This window comes from Ovis canadensis, chromosome 14 (assembly GCF_042477335.2).
Source record: "Ovis canadensis isolate MfBH-ARS-UI-01 breed Bighorn chromosome 14, ARS-UI_OviCan_v2, whole genome shotgun sequence".
NCBI lineage: Eukaryota > Metazoa > Chordata > Mammalia > Artiodactyla > Bovidae > Ovis > Ovis canadensis.
Genome location: NC_091258.1, coordinates 15479426 through 15502441, shown reverse-complemented (window position 1 = coordinate 15502441; position 23016 = coordinate 15479426). Strand labels below are relative to the sequence as shown.

The following is a 23016-nucleotide window of genomic DNA, read 5'->3' as shown; positions in this document are numbered from 1 at the left end:
GAAAGTTATGACCAACCTAGACAGCATATTCAAAAGCAGAGACATTACTTTACCGACTAAGGTCCGTCTAGTCAAGGCTATGGTTTTTCCTGTGGTGATGTATGGATGTGAGAGTTGGACTGTGAAGAAAGCTGAGCGCCGAAGAATTGATGCTTTTGAACTGTGGTGTTGGAGAAGACTCTTGAGAGTCCCTTGGACTGCAAGGAGATCCAACCAGTGCATTCTGAAGGAGATCAACCCTGGGATTTCTTTGGAAGGAACGATGCTAAAGCTGAAGCTCCAGTACTTTGGCCACCTCATGTGAAGAGTTGACTCATTGGTAAGACTCTGATGCTGGGAGGGATTGGGGGCAGGAGGAGAAGGGGACGACCGAGGATGAGATGGCTGGATGGCATCACTGACTCGATGGATGTGAGCCTGAATGAACTCCGGAAGATGGTGATGGACAGGGAGGCCTGGCGTGCTGCGATTCATGGGGTCGCAGAGAGTCCGACACGACTGAGCAACTGAACTGTACTGAAAATGAGATAATTACACAGAGCCCTTAGCAGGGGTCAGTGTCCATTAAATGCTTGATGCATGTTCATTACAATGTTGATATTAGAAAAATTGCCTGAGGAAGTAGCAATCTTGGTCAGACTCATGGAACTAAGAGGACCTTTGGGAGTCATCACATCTCTCCTCTTATTTTACAAATAAGGAACCTGAGACTCAGAAAGTTTAGGTGACTTTCCTTGTGAAACCAGTTCGTACTATTTGAGTTTTTGGGGAAGTGAGGATGTTCTCATTTTAAAGGGAGAGACTTCACTTCAACAACCTAAGTGTCCAACAACAGATGAAGGGGTTGAGAATTCATGGTACATCTATACCACAAAATATTGCTCAGCCATAAAAAGGAATGCAGTTGGGTCATGTGTAGAGACTTGGATGGATCTAGAGTCTCATACAGAGTGAAGTAAGGCAGAGAAAAACAAACATTGTACATTAATGCATATATGTGGAATCTTGAAAAGTGGTACAGATACATCTACGTTGAGGGCAGGAATAGAGACACATGTCAAGTGGACATGGGGACACAGGGGAAGGGGAGGGTGGGATGCATTGGGAGATTAGAAATTAACTTGTGTACACTAATGGGTAAAATAGATAGCTAGTGGGAACTGCTGTAAGGCACAAGGAGCTCAGCTTAGTGCTTTGTGATGACTTAGATGGATGGGATGGGGGTGGTGGTGGGAGGAAGTCCAAGAGGGAGAAGATATATATGTATGCTGCTGCTGCTAAGTCGCTTCAGTCGTGTCCGACTCTGTGCGACCCCATGGACAGCAGCCCACCAGGCTCCTCTGTCCACAGAATTCTTCAGGCAAGAATACTGGAATGGGTTGCCATTTCCTTCTCCCATGTATATGTCTATATGTGTACATATAGCCGGGGCTTCCCAGGTGTCTCATTGGGTAAAGAATCTGCCTGCAGTGCAGGAGACTCCTGTTCCATCCGTGGGTTGAGAAGATCCCCTGCAGGAGTGCCTGGCAGCCCACTCCAGTATTCTTGCCTGGAGATTCCCATGGACAGAGGAGCCTGGCGGGCTACCGTCCATAAAGTTGCAGAGTCGGACAAGACTGACGCAACCTAGCCCACAGGCACATACATAATAGCTGATTCACTTTGTTGTGCAGTGATGGCTATCACAACACAACATTGTGAAGCGATTATACACCAGTAAGAAATAATAGATAAAGAGGGAGACTTCCAAGAAAGGCTCATTGTGCTCAGTGTGTAAGCAGACATCTGATAGATAACCTCTCGTGAGCCTTAGGCAGGGTGGTTTGAAAGGAGGCTTGGCAACAGTGTAACAGCTCTAATTTAAAGCGATGGGATCTTGTCATGTTAAATGCTCTGATCCTTTTCTATCAGTGGGTTTCAGTTTGTGGGATTATTCTATGGAGTCTGGTAATGCATACATCACAGTCTGTGCTCAGGCACCTGACATCCTGATCTTAGGGGAACTGACCTAGCTCTGATTTGCATTGACTGAATGTTTCCACTTTGCATCATTTAGAAGGATGGCAAGCAAAACATTTCTGTTTTTGGACAGCTCTTTGTAATTCAGCTGGGATCTAAAGAGGAAGAGCTGCTTTCTTTCCTAGTCCCTTTAAAGAAACCAACCCTAGCTTTTGTGCTGCAGGTAGCAGAGGCCTCTAGGGAGGCTTTCCTTTGTATCCAATCAAGACAGATAATCCTATGAATCTGTATTACAGATTCTTCCGAGAGATCAACTCTCTAACACAACCTGTGATTGTACCTAAATTTAACTGTAAACCCAAAGTGGATGTGTAATGCAATTAATTTCCAAATTCAGTGTCATTTGACTATTATAAAGTCTCATACCTGTTATTTTTTAAAAGATGAAAGTGTTTTACCATAGCATTTTTTGGGTAACAGTTTTATTGAAATATTTTTCACATATCATACGATTTACCTGTTTTAAATGTATACAATTCAGTCGGTTCTAGTATATTCACAAAGTGTGTAACTCTGACCACAGCAGTTTTTTTTTAAATTTTTTTGACCACAGTAATTTTTAGAACATCTTTGTCACCCTAAGAAGAAACCCTGTACCCTTTAGCCATCAGCCCCCCAGTACCCTGATACCCCAGCTCTAGGCAGCAGCGGCTAATCTAATTTCTGTTTGTATAGATTTGCCTATTCTGAGGATTTCATACAAATGGAATTATACAATATATGGCCTTTGTGACATGCCATTGTATAGATGTACCAGATTTTATTTATCCGTTCATCAGTTGTTGGACGTTGGGGTTGTTTCCACTTTTTGGCTATTATGAATAATGCTGCCATGGACACTTATGTACAAGTTTTTGTATAGCAAAAGCTTTTATAAGACCTGTGTTGTCTATAGTAGCTAGCATTTATGGAGTATATACCATGAACCAGGCATTGTGCTAGCAGATTGATTTTTACCTTCAAGAAATTGCAGTGTGATGGTGGAGACCTATCAGTAAGTAGATCCTTACTGTAAAGTATGGTAAGTGCTGTGTAGGGACTTTCCGGCAGTCCAGTGGTTAGGACTCCGTGCTTCCACTGCAGGGGGCACGGGTTCGATCCCTGGTCAGGGAGCTAAGATCCCGCATGATAGGTGACAGCCCAAAGCAAAAACAAAGCATAAGTGCCTTATAAAGGTGAGCCTTGGGTACTGTGATAGCATAGGTGGGGCACTGGCTGTGTGCAAGCGGATTGGAATAAATTAAAAGAGCCAGAACAGGAAGGGATGGGCCAGGTGAAGACTGGAGAGAAGGGTCTTCAAGGCAGAGGAAGCAGCTGGTGTGAGGCCAGAAGAGGAGAGAGTGCTTGCCTGAGTGTGAGGACCTGGAGGGAATTCTGAAGAATTCCTGGAGCGAATGGCTGGAGTGTTGGGATGGAGTTGGGAGGGAGAGGCGTGAGATGGGTGGAAGAAGGAGCAGAAGAGCGGTCTCAAGTGACCTTTAATGTCAGGCCCAGGCTGTGAGCAGAGTGGAAAGAGAAGAGGCTTAGAAGGGGGCCTTGAAAAGATAGTAGGGCTTTTTATTGTAAAATACTGCACATAAATAATATAAGAATGTAGGCTCATTTAGAGGAATAAAAATCTCATAAAAATCTCTACCATCAAAACATTTTCATATACTTTTTTTCAGTGTTATTCAGGCTAAATAGCTGATTTAAATTTTAGTTCATAGTAGGGAATGAAATATCACTTTCCCTCTGTAAGTAAAGTGCAAGCCTTTACTCGTGCGGCTTACTTTACAGCAAGCCCTATTCACAGGCTGGTGGGAGTCCTCTCTCCTTGTTGTGGGGTTTTTTTTTGTTTTACTTCTTAAAAAATAACTTACTCTGACGAGGAGATATGGTGAGTTATGATTTTCTAATTGTAGGCTAGGTGCTTGCATTTTTCTGTGGCAGCCCTTAATGCTTCTGGAAGATTCCATTGTATAGATATCTGTAATTTACTTATAGATAACATGAATCCAACAACTTTGGGTATAAAAGTTTTGCTGTATTTTGAATAAATTCTGGAGGTGAAATTACTGAGTCAGAGGACATGACTTTTTTTTTTTGGTATTATTACCGAATTATCCTTTATTGTCTCTGTACCACAAATTTAGCAGTTTGAAGTGGCATCCATTTGTTAGCTTACAGTACTGTAAGTCACAAAGAGTTGGACATGACTGAGCTTACGTGTGTGTGCAGGCGTGCACACACACATACTCTGTAGGTCAGAAGTCCAGGCTGCTTTCTCTGTTTGGTGTCTCATAGGCTGAAAGCCAGCCATCACTTTACTGTGTCCTCATCTGGGAGCTCCCCAGATGACTTAGGGAAGAATCTGCTAACAAGCTCATTCAGGTGGTTGGAAGAATTCAGTTCCTGGGGGTTATGGGGCTGAGGTCCCTGGTTTTTGCCAATTGTTATTTAGGGATCACTCTCGGCTTCTGCCATGTGGTCTGCCCATCTTCATAGCCTGCAGCAGAGTCTTCTCCGTGTTAAATCCCTCACCCTCCAAATCTCTGACTTCCTCTGGCTCTGACCTCTGGACCTGCCTTTAAAGGGCTGATGTGGAGGTCTCTCTAGCTCTGTCTGCTCCTCCAATGACTGTTTCATCATCCCAGATGGAAACTATGTACTCACTAAGCCGAATCCCCTCACTCCCAGCCCCCTAGTCCCTGGCTGCCTCTGTTGTACTCTCTGGACACCTCATATAAGTGGACTTATGCAGTATTTATCCTTTTTTTTCTGATTTATTTCACTTAGTGTAATGTTTTCAAGGCTCATTCACACTGTAGCATGTATGCCACTGTGTGTGTATCCCATGCTCTGTTTGTCCATTTATCAGCTGATGGGCATTTGGGTTATTGGGGTTGTTTCAGGTCTCTTTTATCTTAGGGTGAACTGATGTGGGTCCTTAATACACCTCAAAGTGCTTTTACTAGATTAGTACCTAGACTAACGGGGAGAATGTGTGTGAATAGCAAGGGCCCAGAATCTTGGAGCCAGCCTAGGATTCTTGCTACCACACACCCTCTAGAAAGATGGCACTACTCCTGGTTGCAGGTACCATCTTGCCCTCTTTCATGTCCTTAGTGTATAAATTGTCCAGAAGAGTTCTGGAAATGGCATTTCATTTCAGAGCCTGTCTTTGCAGCTTGGCATTTCTCTGCTCACGACTCCAGTGAAATGAAGAATGCGTAATAATCCCCTTCTCAGCCTCCATGAAAACACTCTGACATCTTGTCCCTAATATTACAAGTTTCTTGGGGGTATATGAGTGAGAAACCCATTAAGAAGACCAATGAAAGTGAGGAAGAGAATTTCTGTTTACCATTTGTGATTTGTGAGTGTAGCAGGATGTACAAAATGCATTCTCTCTGGACTATCTCTTGGAAAGAGCTTAGAGCACTTAATAAGCAAACAACAGCACACACTGTTTCAGATAATGCCCTGGGAATGCAACAGGACTTGAATTTGTCCAAGTAAGAGAATTTAGGGCTGTAGCTGCCATGATTAAAATTACTCTCATGTTCTGGCCTGTATGCAAATCTCCTTGATTCAGTGTGGTCTTTTGGAAATTGGACATCGGCTCCTGAAAAGCTGGTGCTCCCTAGAAGTTGGGAGACCTGGAAATGGAAACCAGTAAAATGTGCTGGAAATCTCAGATTAAATAGGAACTGAGCATCTCAAGAATATGGCTGTAGAGTCAGCAGAAGTGGTGTTTGAAAATGTTCAACTGCCATTTAGCTTGGAGAAGTCCATGTCCTTTGGAAAGGGGTGGAGTGTGTGTGTGTGTGTGTGTGTATGTGTGTGTGTGTGTGTGTGTGTGTGTGTGTGTGTGTGTGTGTGTGTGTGTGTGTTCGGAAGGAGCTCTTAGTAGCTCAGTTTGCTGTGAACTAGTTGGATTTTCCGACGATTCCAGGACTTGATTCCTCAATTTAGACTCTACCCGCTTGGTTGTGTGTATCCCTGGCGGAATAGATCGCAGCTGCCCTGTTGTGGAAGATGAACGTGAGATTCGGATGAGAACTAGAAGGGGGTTAAAGAGGCCACTGTAGGGAACTGCCTGGGCCACGGGAAGAGGAAGCCCTGCAGGTGCCGCCTGGGCTGGTCTCGCTGGCAGGACTGAACGCCTCTTCTCTCTCCCAGGCGACCGCCATGTCCGTGGACTGCGTGGGGCAGCATGCAGTGCTTTCCGGGTAAGTGAGCTGGCGGAGTTCGCCTGCCGTGGTTTCCGGGAGTGAGTTGCAAATCCAGAGGCTTCTGGGAAATTGGACAGCGCTTCTTTAATGCAAGGATTACAGGCACTGGGTTTAGTTCCGCTCTCCTAGTGACCTCAGCGGTCCTCACTGGGACTATTTGCATGTCTGCCCTAACAGGTGAGCGATAAAATTGCTCTGAGATGTTAGTTCGTTACTGGCAGTGTGGTCTTGAAATCGCCATTTTCTGTTTAATGAGCGGACTCTTTGAAAGGATGCTGTCTGGTACAATCTAACAGGTAGTTGGTTCCTAGGTTTGAGGGGATCTGGGTTCCATTGATTATGAGCTCCCGATGTTTATTCAGTTGGCCTCCTTGGACTTCAGTTTGCTCATAAAGAAATCGGATTTCCTCATGAAGAAATTGAATTACGTAATCTCTGTAGTCTCTTCTGGCTCAAAATTATGATTTTGGCAAGTGAAGTCCATCCCTGCGTTTGCTAATCACCCTAACATTGTACCGGTATGATAGCATTTAATGGTCAGGGTCCCCCTTTCCCTTTCATGTTGCTCTAGATTGCTGCCTCTCAGATTCAGCTGTATTTTCATTAATTTGTGGTTTGTGGACCCATTTATAAAATGAAGTTGTGTTCTATTCATTAATTTTGAAGTCATGTTTTAATTTACTTTTAAATAAGACCATTGCAAACATTAAGTAACTCAAAAGGACGTATCATGGAAAGTAAGTTTCCCTTTTCCTTTTCCTTCTGACCCCCTCTCTCCAGATACCACTTTCTTGTACCACACTGAATGCATAGATGAGGAAAATTTGCTACGTCCTTTTCTCCCCTCCCTCCCTCACTTTTAAAAAAAAAGGAACTTTATTGAGCTATAATTCACATACCCGTACAGTTCACTGATTTCAATGTACAATTTAGTGGTTTTGGTGTATATTATTAATTTCTGAATCAGTTATTTTAAATTTTTTATTTTTATATTTTATTTTTATTTTTTATAAAAAAATTTATTTTTTATTTTTTGGCTGTGCCATGGAGCATGTGGGATCTTAGTTTCCTGACCAGGGATTGAACCTGCACCCTCAGCTTTGGAAGCACAGAGTCTTAACCACTGGACCAGAGAAGTTGCTCCTAATCAGTTTTTAAACCTTTTTTTTTTTTTTTAATGAAGGAAATGCCTATACATGTTTAAAAGGTCAAGTAGCATTATAAAGCTTGTATTGTCAGCAGAATTCCACCTCACCCTTTCCCCACCCTAATCTCTCTCCCAGAGGCAACCACTTGAGACTTTTTTTTATTTGAAAAATAATTTATTTGACACTGCATTGATAATATATGAATGTCTGTTTCAACCTAATTTTTAAAATAGCCAAAGATTCGAATAGACATTTCATGAAAGAAAAAGTATCAATGGCCAACATAAAAGATGGTGAATGTCTCTGGTCACTGGGAGTAATGAGATACCACTGAACATCCACTGGAATGTCTGAGATTTGAAAGTCTGAAAACGTTAAATGCTGGCAAGCCCATCGATGAAGGCGGAATATTAATGCCCCCCACTATTGTTGTATTACTGTGCATCTCCCCTTTTATGTCTGTTGCATTTCCTGTGTGTGTTTAGGCGCTCCTGTGTTCAGTGCGTGTGTACTTAGCAGTTGTTACACCTTCTTGTTGGGTTGGTTGGTATAATGTCCTCCGTCCACTTGAGACTTTTTAGCTATTGTTTTTTTTGGATTGCCTCCAGTTTTCCAAGTGGTATACTACATATTGGGGAAGGAGATGGCAACCCACTCCAGCATTCTTGCCTGTAGAATTCCATGGGCAGAGGAGCCTGGCAAGTTACAGTCCGTGGGATCGCAAAGAGTTGGACTTAATTAAGTGACTAATACGCACACACTGCATATACTGCTGCATCTTGGTTTATCTATCATAAATATTCAAGCTGACTTCTTACAATAGAAGATGAGTATTGAGCACCTTTATTTGGTCTGTGAGTCCCTTATAGAAACACCTGGCCCCTCCTGCCAATATAGTCATATAACCATTGTGTTGAATCATATTCGGGGTTCTTTTTCTCAGTGTTATTAGCAAGAGGTCCTATGTTATTTTGATTCTGGACTCTGTATGTGACCTATTTTTTATCTTTGGAGAAATCTTATCTTTATCCCTAGTGTTACCTTTACCTCTTATGTGTGTGAAATTTTCACCATGACTGATTGGGTATGTCTTTTCATTCATTTTCCTGGGCACTTAGAGGGACCCACCTCCCCTTTCTGACATTATTACCTGCTTTATATAAACAAAATGAAAAATAATATATACTTGGCATTATGTAGCCATTTTAACTGGAGAAGGAAATGGAAACCCACTCCAGTGTTCTTACCTGGAAAACCCCATGGACAGAGGAGCCTTGTGGGTTACAGTTCAAAGGGTAGCAAGGAGTTGGACATGACTGACAACTGAGCACAGCACAGCAGCCATATTAACAGCCCATAAGATACTTACAGGTGCCCTGGAATAACTGTATCTTAAACGTTAGGCTTCTCAGTATTGACTGCTGTGGGTATTGTCCTTCGTAGCATTCTAGGAGAAAACGGGATCATGTAACAGGACATCATGCAGATGTTTCTGTTTTGGTGTGTTCTTAGACATGTATACGTCCATACTGGTTTTCAACATGATCTTAAAGTTCACCATTTCATTTTCTTATATTGAGCTTTGAAATATGTATAGTAAGGGATAGCCTTAAGTGTCCAGCTCGAATAAATTTACAAATATATGCACTCATGTGATCAACAGAGTAAAATACAGAATAATTTTTAGTAACATGGAGGGCCCTTTCAGTCTGGAAATCTGTGTCTTTTAGTTTGGAGGAAATTTCCTGCATTCTGTCTTTGATAATTTTCCCCATTCTTTCTGGAGCTCCTCTTAGGGCTTGTTGGATATCCTGAATGGATTCTCTTCTGATCTTTTGGTCTTTTTATTTTGCATTTTGAGAGTGTATTTGTTTATTTTTTTGGCCACACCATACAGCATGTGAGATCTTAGTTCCCCAACCAGGGATTTGAACCCCTGTCCCTTGTGTGGGAAGTGCAGAGTCTTACCCACTGGACCACAAGCAAAGTCCTGCATTCTTGGAGTTTTTGTCAACTTTAACTTCCAACCCTTCTATCAGATTTAAAAATGTCAACGGTCATTTTAATTTCTCAGAGCTCCTGTTCTCTGTTCTTTGGCTTGTCTTCTTCTGTGTCTCTGAGGCTGATGAGTGTCGGCTCCCTTCTTTCCTCTGTGCTGCCCGCTTCCTTTCTTTACCCTTTTGGTTGCTTTGGTCTCTGTCTTTCCAGTTTCCTGCCGTGACTGATGCTCATGGGCGCTGTGTTAATACTAGAGAGTAAGTGCAGTCTCTGGTTACGTGTGTGATGGTGGCGCTCACTGTAGTGAGAAAGCAGTTGGAAACCTGGCCCTTTTGTTGGAGTGTTCCAAGGTGTCTGGAAGTTCTCAGTTCACATACTGTTGAAGCCTAGCTTGAAGGGCTTTGAGCATTACCTTGCTAGCATGTGAGAAGAGCGCAGTTGTGCGATAGTTTGGGCATTCTTTGGCATTGCCCTTCTTTGGGATTGGAATGAAAACTGACCTTTTCCAGTCCTTTGGCCACTGCTGAGTTTTCTAAATTTGCTGGCATATTGAGTGCAGCGCTTTCACAGCATCATCTTTCAGGATCTTAAATAGCTCAGCTGGACATCATCTTCAGGGCTTTGGTTTCATTTTTTGTTTGTTTGCTTTGTTCTTTCCTGGGCTGGTCATTTCCCCTGAGAAGAATCCTGCTGACAGCATCACTGGAGACTGAAAGCCACACGTGGTGAGTGCTGTGCTGGGGAGGAGGCCCGAGGGTCCCACCCCCGCTTCCTGCCCGGTTCTGGGCGCAGCACCTCCCGCCCACCCCTCCCACCCCAGCCCCGGCTCCTCTGAAGTAGTTTCGCTCCCCCTCCAGCCCCTGCCAGCCTGGATTCTACAGTGTGAATCACCTCACCCTGCAGGCCCTTGGGTGCTGGCTGCCTTTCCTCTAGATCAGTTACCATTTTTCTGCCTGCTTTCCATCTTTCCTCTCATTTTCTGTGTTTTTGTGGATTTCTCTCTTTTATATTTTCACCTTTATTCTAGTGGATCTTCAGTGGGGGAATGAAGGCAACCAGTGTGTTCAGTCAGGCATGTTTATCCGGAGGTACCCACCTTCTGCTAGTCTTCATTTTCCCCGTGCTGTCTCTGGGTTCTCCTGTTGATACCCGCGTCATTTGTATAGTGTCAGGCCTTTGCCCTGTTTTCATTCTAATGAGAAGATGCTGGCCCGTACGATCAAGTGATTCCTTAGGAAGAGGTCAGAGGTTCTAGGCCTTTGTTCTGCACCAGCTTTCTCAGAAGCCCCACAGACTCTCTGAATTTGTGTTTTAACCTGTGCTTTCCTTGTCTCTTAACCTATCCCTCCTAGGGCTTCTGCTAGAGTTCAATCTGCCACTTTTATTTTTCAATTCCTGTCTCTTCTGAGCAGGGACAATTCATCTTTGTCTTCGTTGTCTCGCTCACCTGTCGTCACTGATACCCTGGGCACTCAGAGCACTCCCCAGCAAAGAGCTGCTGATGGCTGCTGAGAGGTTGGCCCACCCACCAAGGATTTTTTCCCTTAGAAGAAAAATAGGTGAACAAATTTCCCCATTTTCAGATCCTTCTTTTTGATTGGCACTGTGAACATTATTGGCACTTAATATGATTATTGTTTCCATCATCATTATGTTTTGGTCCCTCCTCCCCCTTCCAATAGTGTGGATTTGGTTCCTGTCACCAGGTCATCAACTTGCATGGGAATCTGAGGTTTTCTACAGAACGTTTGGCTAAGTGATAGTGATGTGTTTGGTTTTACCCACACTTACTGAATGCAAAGCACTGCCTACCGACGAGGGAATACAGAAATACTCAAGACGTGGTCCATACCCCGAAACGTTCAGCTGCTGTGGGACAGGAGCCTTTACAAGAGCAGTTCTGCTATGGAGATAGGTGCTGTAGTCGAAATGCAGACTGTGTAGTGGGGGTCTTGTGGAATCAGCTGTGATCCTAGCTGGGGGAATAGGAAAGCCTGAGGCGCTGAATCTGGTGGAGGGGTCAGGATTCAGGGGATACAGGAGGGAGGGCCATCTCTAGAGACAGACCTTGCAGGGGTACAGCAGCCACGAGTTGCTCTGGTCACTTGTATGCCTTTCAGAGTCAGTAAACGTCATGTGCATCTGGGGATGTTTTTTTGAGTACTGTATGTCATTCCAAATGTGCTTTTCTATCTTCATGCCAATGCTGTTCTGTTGTTAAAGTGTTGATGTTGTTTTCCTAGCCGCCGATTCCTATACATCGTCAGTCTAGATGCCCCCTTTGAAGGTCACCGGAAGATCTCACGCCAGAGCAAGTGGGACATTGGAGCTGTGCAGTGGAATCCTCATGACAGCTTCGCGCACTATTTTGCAGCCTCGGTGAGCTCATGTAACGAGTACTGGAAAAGTCTTTTAAATGTGAGATCTGGGCTGGTAGGTCTGTGTTCTATGTAGAGAAGAGAATGTAATTCACCTTTCTCAAACGGGAAAGAGGTGTGCATGCTTCTTAAAGGAAGATGGAAGCAAATTACAGACTTAAGTTATATATGAAAAGAATCCAGGGGCCCATCAATATTTCTAAGGATTGAATCCAGTCTGTTTATGATAAGAACCCGTTTTCATTTCAGGAGTATAACTAGCCAGGGACTCAGAAAGACCTTCTAAGGAGGGACCTGGTGAGCTGGTCTGAGGGGGATTGTTGTTGCTTTCAGAGTGATCAGAAGATTCCAGGCACCTTTCCACTCAAAGGAAGGGATCCTTTTCTTGACTAGGATTCGTTAGATTTGTTTAACCCCGTGAAATTTTATGTACCTATTTATATATGAATTCTTCCAGGGAAAAGATGCATACAAATTATTAGATTTTCCAAGGGATTCCAGACTCAAAAAAGACCTGGGCTTAGATCATTTCTAGTATCCCTGGCCAGAATTTTTATCAGGATTTGTTCTCCTAGGACGATTAGAGATCTAAACCTCTGGCTCCCTTTGCACTGGGCAGCGAGGGCAGTGTTTGAAGGAGTCCTCATCCTCCAGGGAATGTGACCATTCGCTGTGCCGTCTGGGTCTGTTCTTATCAGGAATGACAGTCTGTGAGAGGAAAGCATCTTACAAAAGAAAGAAGAGCAGTGTTGTCAGCTTTAGAAGGAACAAAAAGCAGCTCTTCCCTGTCGCTTCCAAAATAGAATCTGCCTTTAACAAGGGACGGCGACTAGATTGGCAGTGGTTCCCAGGACTGTTGAAGGGTCAGGCTGGGTCCTTCTTCGTGGCGGGGTCTGTCCTGGGCTTTGCAGGAAACCAGCAGCACCCCGGCCCCTCCCCGACTAGATCTCAGCAGCATCCCCCTACCCCCATCGCGACAACCACAAATGTCTCTGGACATTGTCAGGTGTCCCCTGGGAAGCAAAATCTCTCCTGATTGGGAACCACAGGTTTAGGCTGAACCCTTAGTGCTCGACCCAAGTAGACTGACACTCTTGCGTTTAGGGGCAAGACAGAGCCTTGTTGATTTTTTTCAGTCATTTAAAGTGAACAGTTCAGTGTCCTTTACTACATTCACTGTGTTATATAATTACCACCTCTGTCTCATTCCTAAACATTTCCATTGCTCCGCAGGAAGCCCCACGACAATTAAGCAGTTCCTCCCTCCACCCACAGCCCCTGGTGACCTCTCTGTGTTCTGTCTCTGGATTGAGCTCTTCTGGACATTTTATATAAATGCAGTCAAACGATCCATGACCTTGTGTGTCTGGCTTCTTTGTCCATGTTGTAGCATGTATCAGTACTTCTTTGCCTTTTTTATGGCTGAATAATATTCCTTGGTATGGATACATCACATGTTGTCGGCCTGTCCACCAGTGGACATTTGGTCTGGCTGTAAGGAGTAGTGCTGATAAGCACATGTGTGTGCCTGTACTCTTTTGAGTACCCATTTTCTCTTCTCTTGGGTATATTCCTAGGGGTGGTGGGAGGGCCACTTGGTAAGTCTGTGTTTACTTTTTGTGGAACCATCCATCTGTTACAGTGGCTGGATCGTTTGGCAGTCCCTTCAGCACTGCACAAGGATTCCAGCTTCTCCAGAGCCTCACCAAAATTTGTTATTTCCTGTTTTTGTAATTTAAAAATTCTAGTCCTCTGAGTAGGTGTCGTGGTTTTAATTTGCATTTCCCCCATGACTAATGGCGCTGCACATGCTTTTGTGTGTTGGTTGGCCATTTTCATATCATGTTTTGGAGATTTGTCTGCTCAAGTCCTTTGCCTGTTTTTGAATTGGGTTATTTGTCTTTCTTTGCTATTTAGTTGTAGGACTGTAGACCTTTATCAGTGATCAGATCTGCAGGTATATTTTCCAGTTCTGTAGACTATCTTTTTAATTCCTTGATAATGTTGTTTGTGACATTTCATTTTGATGAAGTTCAGTTTCACTCTTTTTTTTCTTTTTCTTTCCTTCATTGGTCTTGGTTGGAAGGCAGTTACAGGAGAAAGCACTTTGGAGTTAGGAAATCTGAGGTCAGGTCCCAGTTTTAATGCTCACTGTTTTTTCTTGAGCACCCACCCAACTTTTGGAGTCTTAGTTGCCTCATCTGTGATGTGGGTGATGACATCTAGTGTGCAGCGTGATAAGAAAAAGCAGAGGGTAGGTTTCTTAAAGTTCCTGTTCCATAAACTGGCCCCAGTAGACCCTGGAAATGGCAGGGAATGTTATTATAAGATCAGGAAGACCTTTCTTTTCACTCCTGTTCCTACTGGAAGCATTCTGAATTCTAACCTTTTGACAAGACCGTTACCTGTTTAGAATTGGAAACTGGCATTTCTGGGTAAAAACCTCAGAGCTCTGTACAAGTGTCTCTGAGCTAAAATGAAAACCAGTCTTCAGAAATGATTAGATTACCAATAGTAGTTAGTGTATTAGTAATCTTGATCTACTCTCAGTATGTTTCATGAACTCATGATATTTGGGGAGCATTTGCTGGCCTGTTGTTTTTTAAGTGAAATGTAGTTTGATGGAAGCTTTTTCTTTTCTTCCTTTTTCTTATTGTAGTTGCGGTTCCTTCTGGCCCATTTGCCCTGTGTCTTTCTGCTTAACCTTAAAGAAGTTCACGTGTCAAGGAGTCTTGTATGGTTTTGCCTTCCGGGACACCCTTTTCGGTGGTGGTTCTGTTTTCTTTCTTATGCAGGCGTTTTTTCAGAGTGTGGTAGGTGGCCTCCCGGCGTTTGACGACGGGAAGGATGAGCCGAGAACCTGGAGTTTGACAGCGACTGGGGAGATGGGTGTGTGGTCTTCAGAGCAGGGGGTGGTTCCTCTGACAGTGGAGGAGGGCTCCATGACCCATAGCTCTCGTGCTCAGGAGCGTATCTGTAGCTTCAGTTCAGCAGTGACGTTTAAGATGGCGTTCCCCTTGTTTCTTTCCAGAGCAACCAAAGGGTCGACCTTTATAAGTGGAAAGATGGCAGTGGGGAGGTTGGCACGACCTTACAAGGCCACACGCGCGTCATCAGGTAGGCACCGCCCTCCGCCGCTCCGGGCCTCTTTCGTTTGGTCCCATCTCGGGGGAATGAAGCGAAGACACCATCCCCCTCCGGGCTTGACCCTCTGGGTTTGCGTTGACCCTGGGTGTCTGCTGGGTCCTTAGCAGTCCTGAAGTGACGGCTTTCATGGCGAGGAACAGCTGGGATTTGGGAACCCGCATCCCTGTAGCTGTTAACCCTGATCCTGGGAGAAACCTAGATGGGCACAGCCTGCTCCAGAGTGGAGGGCAGTGCTCCTTTGCCGCAGGAGGAGATGCAGCTACGCCTGAGGAGCTCCCCGGGGCTCACGGTCAGCGGTGCCCGGGCGCGTGAGACCTCGGGGCCCAGCTCTCAGCTCTGTGCCCAGCCGCGTGGGCACCTCGGGGGCTCCCGCCTCACAGTCCGTTACCCAGGTGTGCAGTTTCTTCTCCCTGAGGGCCTTCCAGCTGGCTCCTGGGACGTCCCTTGGGTCACTGTCTCTGGATGGGGACATTTTTGTTGTGGGAAGCAGCAGCAGGAAGCGGTGAAGGTGGCAAGGGAGGTGGTGGGGAAGGCCGGACGCCAGGCTGTGTTAACTGTGTGTAGTAAGTGCCTTTTGAGGAGGGACGACGTTGGTAGGGAGCGCCAGAGGCTTCTTGCCCTCCGTGGAAGCTGCGTGGCGACATGGTACTTTGCCACTGCTTTGAAGATGTGGGGTTTACTCAGGGTCTCTGTGGTTAAGTCTGACTTAAAAGGCAGTAAGTCAGAAATTCTATGCTTTTCCCCCCCTTTGTTTTGTCTTTCGGGCACACACGTGTGTCTGTGCATTTGTGTGTGTGCGTGTTTTAAGTTGAAGTGCTCCGTTTCTCTTGGGGGAGCAGGGAGGAACCAGGGAAGGACCTGAAGGTTCCCTTCAGAGCTCAGTTAAGTCTTCTTTCCCAAGGGACTTGGGAGATACCCAGCCTAAATACCCAGATACCCAGCCTAGACCATGTTCAGGGGCCCCTTCAGGGTGACTTTTCGAAGCCACCAGAGGTGAAATCTGGTCGTGCTCTGGAACGTCACTCAGTGCTTTCTCGTCATTGCTGTCTTCTTTCCTCCTTGTGTTTCCAGTGACTTGGACTGGGCAGTGTTTGAGCCTGATCTCCTGGTTACCAGCTCAGTGGACACCTACATCTACATTTGGGATATCAAGTAAGAACAGTGAAAGGGCATAAGCACTCAGCTGCTACGGGACCTTGGCCCCCTCGCTGCAGACCCTGAGATAGGGAGGCCCTGCAGGAGCCTTATTTAGGAGGGGACAGAACTGCTAGTGGGGGGCGGGGGGAGACTGGCTCAGGAAGGTGAGCGAGAGGGCGCGTCATCCTCCTGGGCACTGCAGTGAACCGGTGGAGCCTCCGGGGGACACTGGGTTCCAGTGCCCCACTCTCTCCCCAGAGGTGACCCACCTGGGGCCGAGGAAGCGGGCTGCCGTCTGCTCTCGGTCCCTGGATGAAGGCTGTCCACAGGAGCCTGGTTCCCTGGCAGTTCAGGCCCATCACAGAGGTTTGCAAAACGGGCTCCAGCAGCCCGGGAAAGTCCGGTTGGCAAAGAAACCCAGGTTCTGGCAACGGGAACGCGGGTGACGGTGGGGGCATTTCGCTGGGCACACACATAGGTCTGCAGTGGGCAGTGCCCTCAGACAGCTGCTCAGCTCTTGGTGCTGCTCCACCGCCCCCGGAAAGGGGGCCGAGAGCCAGCGTGTAGGCCAGCTCCCCATGGAGCTAAGCGTGGAGGAGTGCCCAGTCTCGGAGTCTGAGTTCTTAGTACACGGCTGTTCCCCTTTCTCTTTGCAGAGTAGGTTCCCTTCCCTGTAACCCCTAGCTAGGGGCTGCGTGGCCTGGGGGGTTCCCGGGACAGGACACCCTCTCCCCCACCACTGTCCCAAATGACAGTGATTTTGTGACACTTTACACTGAGAGGTGAACTGTAGGCAGAGGACAGGCCAGGTGTGGAGGTTTGCTAGAGCAGACAGTCCAGCGGAAGGGATTCTCAGGGAGTAAAGGTGTGCACAGGTGACTTCACCAGTGTCCCGTGCAGGTCCGCACCTCTGAGGTGATGGGTCTGAAGGCAGCGCCAGAGGAGGGAGAGGGAGCAGAAAATCCAGGGGAAGTGGACCAAGAGGGGCTCTTAGCAAACAAGCAGTCCCCCGGGAGCTCTGGGGCAAGGATCCCTCGTTTATATGAAATGGTTGTTTTCATAATTTAAAAATGGAAAGACACTGAACTGATTTGCCTTCTCAATAAGCCAGGGCTGCAGCTGTGCCTTGTCTGGTCCTCCCAGCCCTGCGCGGCTGCCCACTGACCATTTGCAGTGAACCATGGACCATTTGAGTCTCCCGCTGTATCCAGGAATAGTTTGTTTTTTTTTTTAAACTGTAGTAAAAAACCACAAAACGAAATTTACTATCTTAATCGTTTTTAACTGTGCAGATTGGTTGTGTCAAGTATATTCACATTGTTGTGCAATGAAGCTCCAGAAGTTTTTCATCCTGCAAAGCTGAAACTCTGTACCCATTAAACACCACCCCCCCCGCCCCCCCAGTTCCTGCTGCTTTCAGCCCCTGGCAGCTGTACTTGCTGTGAATTTGACTATTCCAGGTACCATGTGTAAGTGGAATCACACAGTGTCCATCCTTTTGTGACTGACTCATTTCACTTAATATAATGTTCTCAAGGTGCAGCGTAGCATGTGGCAGGATCTTCCTTGGTTTTCCTTCATCCCTTTGGTGTAGCATGTGGGATCTTAGTTCCCTGACCAGGGATCAAACCCACGCCCCCTGCATCGGAAGGCAAGAGTCTCAACCACCGGACCGTTGGAGAAGCCCCCCTTTCCTTCCTTTTTAAGGCCTGGTGACAATCCATTGTCTCTATAGACCGTCATTGGCTTATGTGTTCCCTTGGCAGTGGACCCTTGAGTGGCTTCCACCTCTGGGCTGTTGGGGACATCCAGAGTAGTTTTTCACGGCATCCTGGCTGTGCTGTTGGAAGGTTCTTGCGTCTCTACAACTGTCCCCTTGTTCCTTAGGAGGAATGACCCAGGAAGGGGCCTTTTGGCTCCCTGCATGTTCACTTCAGTCACTTAGGCCGTGCTATTGAATACTATAATTTGTGCTCTGTGGAGACAGCTATATGATTTGAAGTTCAGATTCTGCCTCAGTTGAAGAGGTTGAGAAGGGGGACAGGATTTTCTTTACACCACTTATTAAGGTTCGCAGTGAAGCCCCAGCACCCGCTGAAAGGCAACTGAAGAAATGCAAGCAGAGGGAGAGAGGCCCCAGGTGGGTGGTGGCGGGCGGATGGGCGTTTGACTTCTGGCTCTCGCGTTTCAGAGACACACGGAAGCCCACTGTCGCGCTGTCTGCTGTAGGTGAGTGACTGCCCACCTCCCTCCCCGGTGGCCTTCATTCCCCTCCTCCCACCGCCCCGCTTGCACCGACCCGTCTCCCTCCTCCCCGTGCCCTGCATCCCATGCTCTGTCCAAGCTGCCTGGACCTTGACCCTGCTGCTCTCTACTAGAGCCGGGACTATAGAATGTGGTCAGGAACTTATGTCAGAGTTCAAGGGCAGGCGCCACATTGCTTTTCAAACTTTTTATCGTGGGAACTTTCAAAACTTGTGAAGCAAGAAGAGAATGAATTGCTTGTGTTTGTCATCCAGCTGGAACAGCTGTCAGTGCACAGACAGCCTTTGGTCGTCTTTCACCTCTACCCCCTCCCCTTTGGGATTACTTTTGAAGCAAATCCCAGGTGTCATGTCATGTCATCAACAAATATTTCAGTAAGTGTTTTTTACAACAGGAAAGTGAAAGTGAAGTCGCTCAGTCGTGTCCGACTCTTTGCGACCCCGTGGACTGTAGCCCACCAGGCTCCTCTGTCCATGGGATTCTCCAGGCAAGAATCCTGGAGTGGGTTGCCATTTCTTTCTCCAGGGGATCTTCCGGACCCAGGGATCGAACCCAGGTCTCCTGCATTGCAGGCAGACGCTTTACCCTCTGACCTACCAGGGAAGCCAACAACAGGGGGCCCCTTTAAAAAACACATAACCACAATACCATTAGCACACCTAAAAATATTAACAGTAGTTCTTTAATATCCTCAAATATTTAAGCATATGCAAATTTTCTCAGTAGTTTCCGTAGATGTTATTTGGTCTTTTTGTTCTCCTTTTACAAAATTTTTGAATCAGAATCCAAATAAAGCTGGTGTTGGTAAAGTGGTTGATATATTTCTCATCTCTTTCAGTTGGTAGGTTTCTTCTCCCTTCCCTTTGTTTGGTTGGTTTTCCTTTCCTGCAGTTTCTTTATTGAGGAAAACAGGTAGTTTGTCCTGCAGTTTCCGCACAGTGCTGATTGTGTCCCGACAGGATCATTTAATATGGACACCCTGAAACTTGGAAGTTGCCTTCTCATCTGCCTGTTTCCATCACCTTTTTGGAGCTGACTGCTCTTGCATTTCTGCACTGGGCTTGTTACAGAAGATTCTCACCACTTCCTGAGGGTTGAACTTGGGCATAGAAATGTTTTACCTTTCCCCCTACGATGAAGCCCAGTTATCAGGATTCTAATTTGATGTCCTTGATCAAAACAGATCATGTTATCTGTCTCTTAAATCCTCCTTATTTTGAATCTTCTTGGGTCATTTCAGTTTACATTTGATGTTTACTCCAAAATGATTGCATGATTCTTTTTTTCCCCTGCATCCCCCCTCATCATTTGAAGGCATTAAACATCACAAATGGATTAAGCAGTTGGTTGGTTTGCTCTGTGAGGTTAGGGACCATGTTGTTCAGGGCTGCAGACCAGGGTCAACCTAAGTGCCTGCTCTGAGGAGATGCTCTGTGAGGGTTTGTTCCATAGATGTAGGACTCAAGCGCCTGTGCCTCTGTGCTTAACAGTTTAATTGATCTGGCCCCTGCCCCCATGCACATACTTCTGATCTGTGGCATATAATGACCCACAGATGTGGTCGCAGAGGGCATCCAGCTGAAAGAGAGTACCAGGGGTCTGTGAATGTTCAGTCACTTATCCCTGAATTCGCTAGTTCTCCTGACGGGTTCCTAACTTAATTGGATTGTAGAGGATCTCTGAAAAGGAAGGTTATTCCAATTGCTCTCTTTTCTAAGTGCTTCTTAAGAAGCAGAGGTAGGAGATGTCTTTCCTTTTTGTACCTCAGTGAGGCTTCTCAGTGGTGGCAGAGCTGCCCTGGGGAGAAAGAAGTGAACGCGGAGCTTGTGGACCTTTACTAAAGGCACTCTGGCTAACATTCCCTGAGAGGTGGAGCCGGAGGCTGCTGTTCCCCAGAGTCTGTGGTCCTGATCTCTCTGTGAGTGAATTGTTTCTACCACGGGGCAGAGAGTCAGTCAGAGCACGTCTGTGTGTCCTCCGGAGCCATCTCTGATTCTGAGAACTCTGGGGCTTTCATTTGATCTTGATGTCATGATCCTACAGGTTGAATTAGGAGGTTCCCAGAATCCTTTGGGAGGCTTCATGTTCTGATAGACCACCTACTGGGAAAGGTATATTTTCTTGAAACTTGTTTTTATTTTTTTTTCTTCCTTTTAAAAATTTTTCTTACTTTCTTTTCTTCCAGTTTTATTGAGATATAGTTGACACACAGAAGTGTATAAATTTAAGATATCGAGCATAATGATTTGACTTACCAAATAATGATCACAATAAATTTAATGAACATTCATTGTTTCATATAGGCACAACATTAAAAGAATAGAAAAAAATTTTTTTTCCTTGTGTCTTCGAACTCTTCAGTAACTCTCACATAGAAATGGAGCCGTCTTTTCTTACACTTCCTCCTCTAGCTTTCTTGCAAAGAAACTGGGTCTCTTGAGTAATGCACTACCTTCCTCCAACTTCAGGGGTGTCCACCATTCATTCTTAGGTGACATAAGGTGCCCTGTGTCTCGGGGGAAAAACACAACAAACAGAGAAGCAAACCAGCAAATACTCTCACCAAAGCCAAGCAAGGCTAAAGTCTGGGCCTTGCTCTGTTTCCGGTTGGGTACCAAGCCCTTGCTTTCTCTCTCATCCTTTCCAGATTCTTGGGTCAGGTTGCCCTCTAAAGCCCTGGATCCACTGTGGTATCAAGTAATAAACACCCACCCGAGGAGAGAGGGTGTCAAAGCAGAAATGTCATGTGTTGCCTGAGCAACAGCAAGAAGAGGTGGAGAGCCATCATGTTCTGGTCTAGCGTAATTACTGTGACTCTTGAAGAGCCAGCCAGCAGTGCTGCCGTGCCCCAGTTTTCCACCTGTCTCAGCCCCTTCTGGCATCTTCCAGCACCAGCCCCTCACTGAAGGAGCTCTTTTGCCATTATTGCTCCCTGTGTGCATTGGCAGAGGACTGAGTTCCTGTCCCCACGCGGGGCCACGTGTACTTGCTGATGGGGAGACAGGAGAACTGGTGGGGAGCACGTAACTTTCCTGAGGGCAGAATTGGGTAAACTGGGGCTCATTCTTCAGCTGAGCTTGAGCTGGAGGCTGTGTTCTTCCAAGACTGCCCCTCCTCCCCAAACAAAAACAGAGTGGGAAGGTGCAGGCTTTGATCTGAGGCTCTTGTGATCGCAAGCTTGGCGTTGGAGAGGATGAAGGGTGGGTTGTGTGATGAGTCAGTTACCGTCCAGCAGAGCTGGGCTGAACCGCTTAAGCAGCTACATTTCCTGGGCTTCCCTGGTGGCTCAGTGGTAAGGAATCTGCCTGCCAACCCAGGAGACACAGGTTTGATCCCTGGTCTGGGAAGATTCTGTATGTCATGGAGCAAGTAAGCCTTTGCATTGCAACTATTGAGCCTGTGCGCTCCGGCCCAGGAGCCACAACTTCCGGGCCCCTGTAGCCCCTGTACTACAACTCCTGGAGCCTGGGCGTCCCAGCGCCTCTACTGTGCAGTAAGGGAAGCCACTGCCGGGAGACGCCCGCGTGGCAACGGAGACCCAAGCTTGTGCTGCTGCTGCTGCTGCGTCGCTTCAGTTGTGTCCGACTCTGCGTGACCCCATAGACGGCAGCCCACCAGGATCCTCCAGGCAAGAACACTGGAGTGGTTTGCCATTTCCTTCTCCAGTGCATGAAAGTCAAAAGTGAAAGTGAAGTCGCTCAGTCGTGTCCGACTCAGCGACCCCATGGACTGCAGCCCACCAGGCTCCTCCGTCCATGGGATTTTCCAGGCAAGAGTACTGGAGTGGGTCACTATTGCCTTGTCCGAAGCTTGTGCTAAGTTGCTTCAATTGTGTCTGACTCTCTTCGACCCTATGGACCATAAACCTCCAGGCTCTTCTGTCCGTGGGATTCTCCAGGCAAGAAAATTGGAATGGCTTGCCATTTCCTCCTCCAGGGGATCTTCCTGACCCAGGGATTGAATCCACATCTCTGAGGTCTCCTGCATTGGGAGGTGGGTTCTTTACCACTAGCGACACCTGGGAAGCCCCCAGCATAGCCAAAAAAATAAAAATAAAAATTTAAAGTGAATATATATAAGTAAGTGGAAAAAAAGGAACTACATTTCCCTATTGATTCTACTCAGAGGTAGCCTGAAGTTTTTTTTTTTTCCCCTCATGAGATTATTTCCTCAATTAGGTGACTCTGATCCTGTTCCCATGTGTCAATTCATTTATTTTTTTGGCTTCATTTTCTCTCTCACTGTGGAGCTGATGCAGTCAGAGAAGCTTGAAGAGTTCTGTTCTTATTCATCCGGAACTCATTATCCAGCTCCCCTGGATAAGCTCCACTCTGTTCCGAAGGCGTTGAGGGCAACAGCTTTCTTCCCCTGATTTTGCTTTGCAGCGGGTGCCTCACAGGTCAAATGGAATAAGAAAAACGCTAATTGCCTTGCCACCAGTCATGACGGAGATGTACGGATATGGGACAAGCGGGTAAGTGATCTCTTTTTCCCCCAGGAGGGTATCCAGAGGATGTGAGCAGCAGGACTTGTCCAGGGTAGCTTGGGCAGCATAGTTAATTGCCGTGTTAAGAACCTAGTACAAAGTGACATTTGCTTCCCGACCAAACTGGTGTTGAAGAACATAGGGGAGTGAGGCATTATGATCACAGGTTAAGAAAATGAACTTGGCCTGACCTAAGCTACAGTCCCATTTTGCTACTTCCT

At 46.3% G+C, this 23016-nt stretch overlaps 1 protein-coding gene across 6 annotated transcripts in view; it reads left to right on the top strand.

Annotated features, from left to right (window-relative positions):
* WDR59 (WD repeat domain 59) overlaps window positions 1–23016 on the top strand; it is an 81958-nt gene that overhangs the window by 8284 nt on the left and 50658 nt on the right. For 4 of the 6 annotated variants that reach the window (XR_011248512.1, XM_069549587.1, XM_069549586.1 and 1 more), the window contains exons 2-7: window positions 6184–6233; window positions 11626–11761; window positions 14792–14877; window positions 15979–16059; window positions 18236–18273; window positions 22695–22783. Coding sequence is in view for 5 of the 6 variants with exons in the window: in XM_069549587.1 (XP_069405688.1) it covers window positions 6184–6233; window positions 11626–11761; window positions 14792–14877; window positions 15979–16059; window positions 18236–18273; window positions 22695–22783 (480 nt within the window). In the remaining variant the exon portion in view is untranslated. The remainder of the gene's footprint in view (window positions 1–6183; window positions 6234–11625; window positions 11762–14791; window positions 14878–15978; window positions 16060–18235; window positions 18274–22694; window positions 22784–23016) is intronic. The other 2 variants (XM_069549589.1, XM_069549590.1) reach the window with 2 other exon arrangements.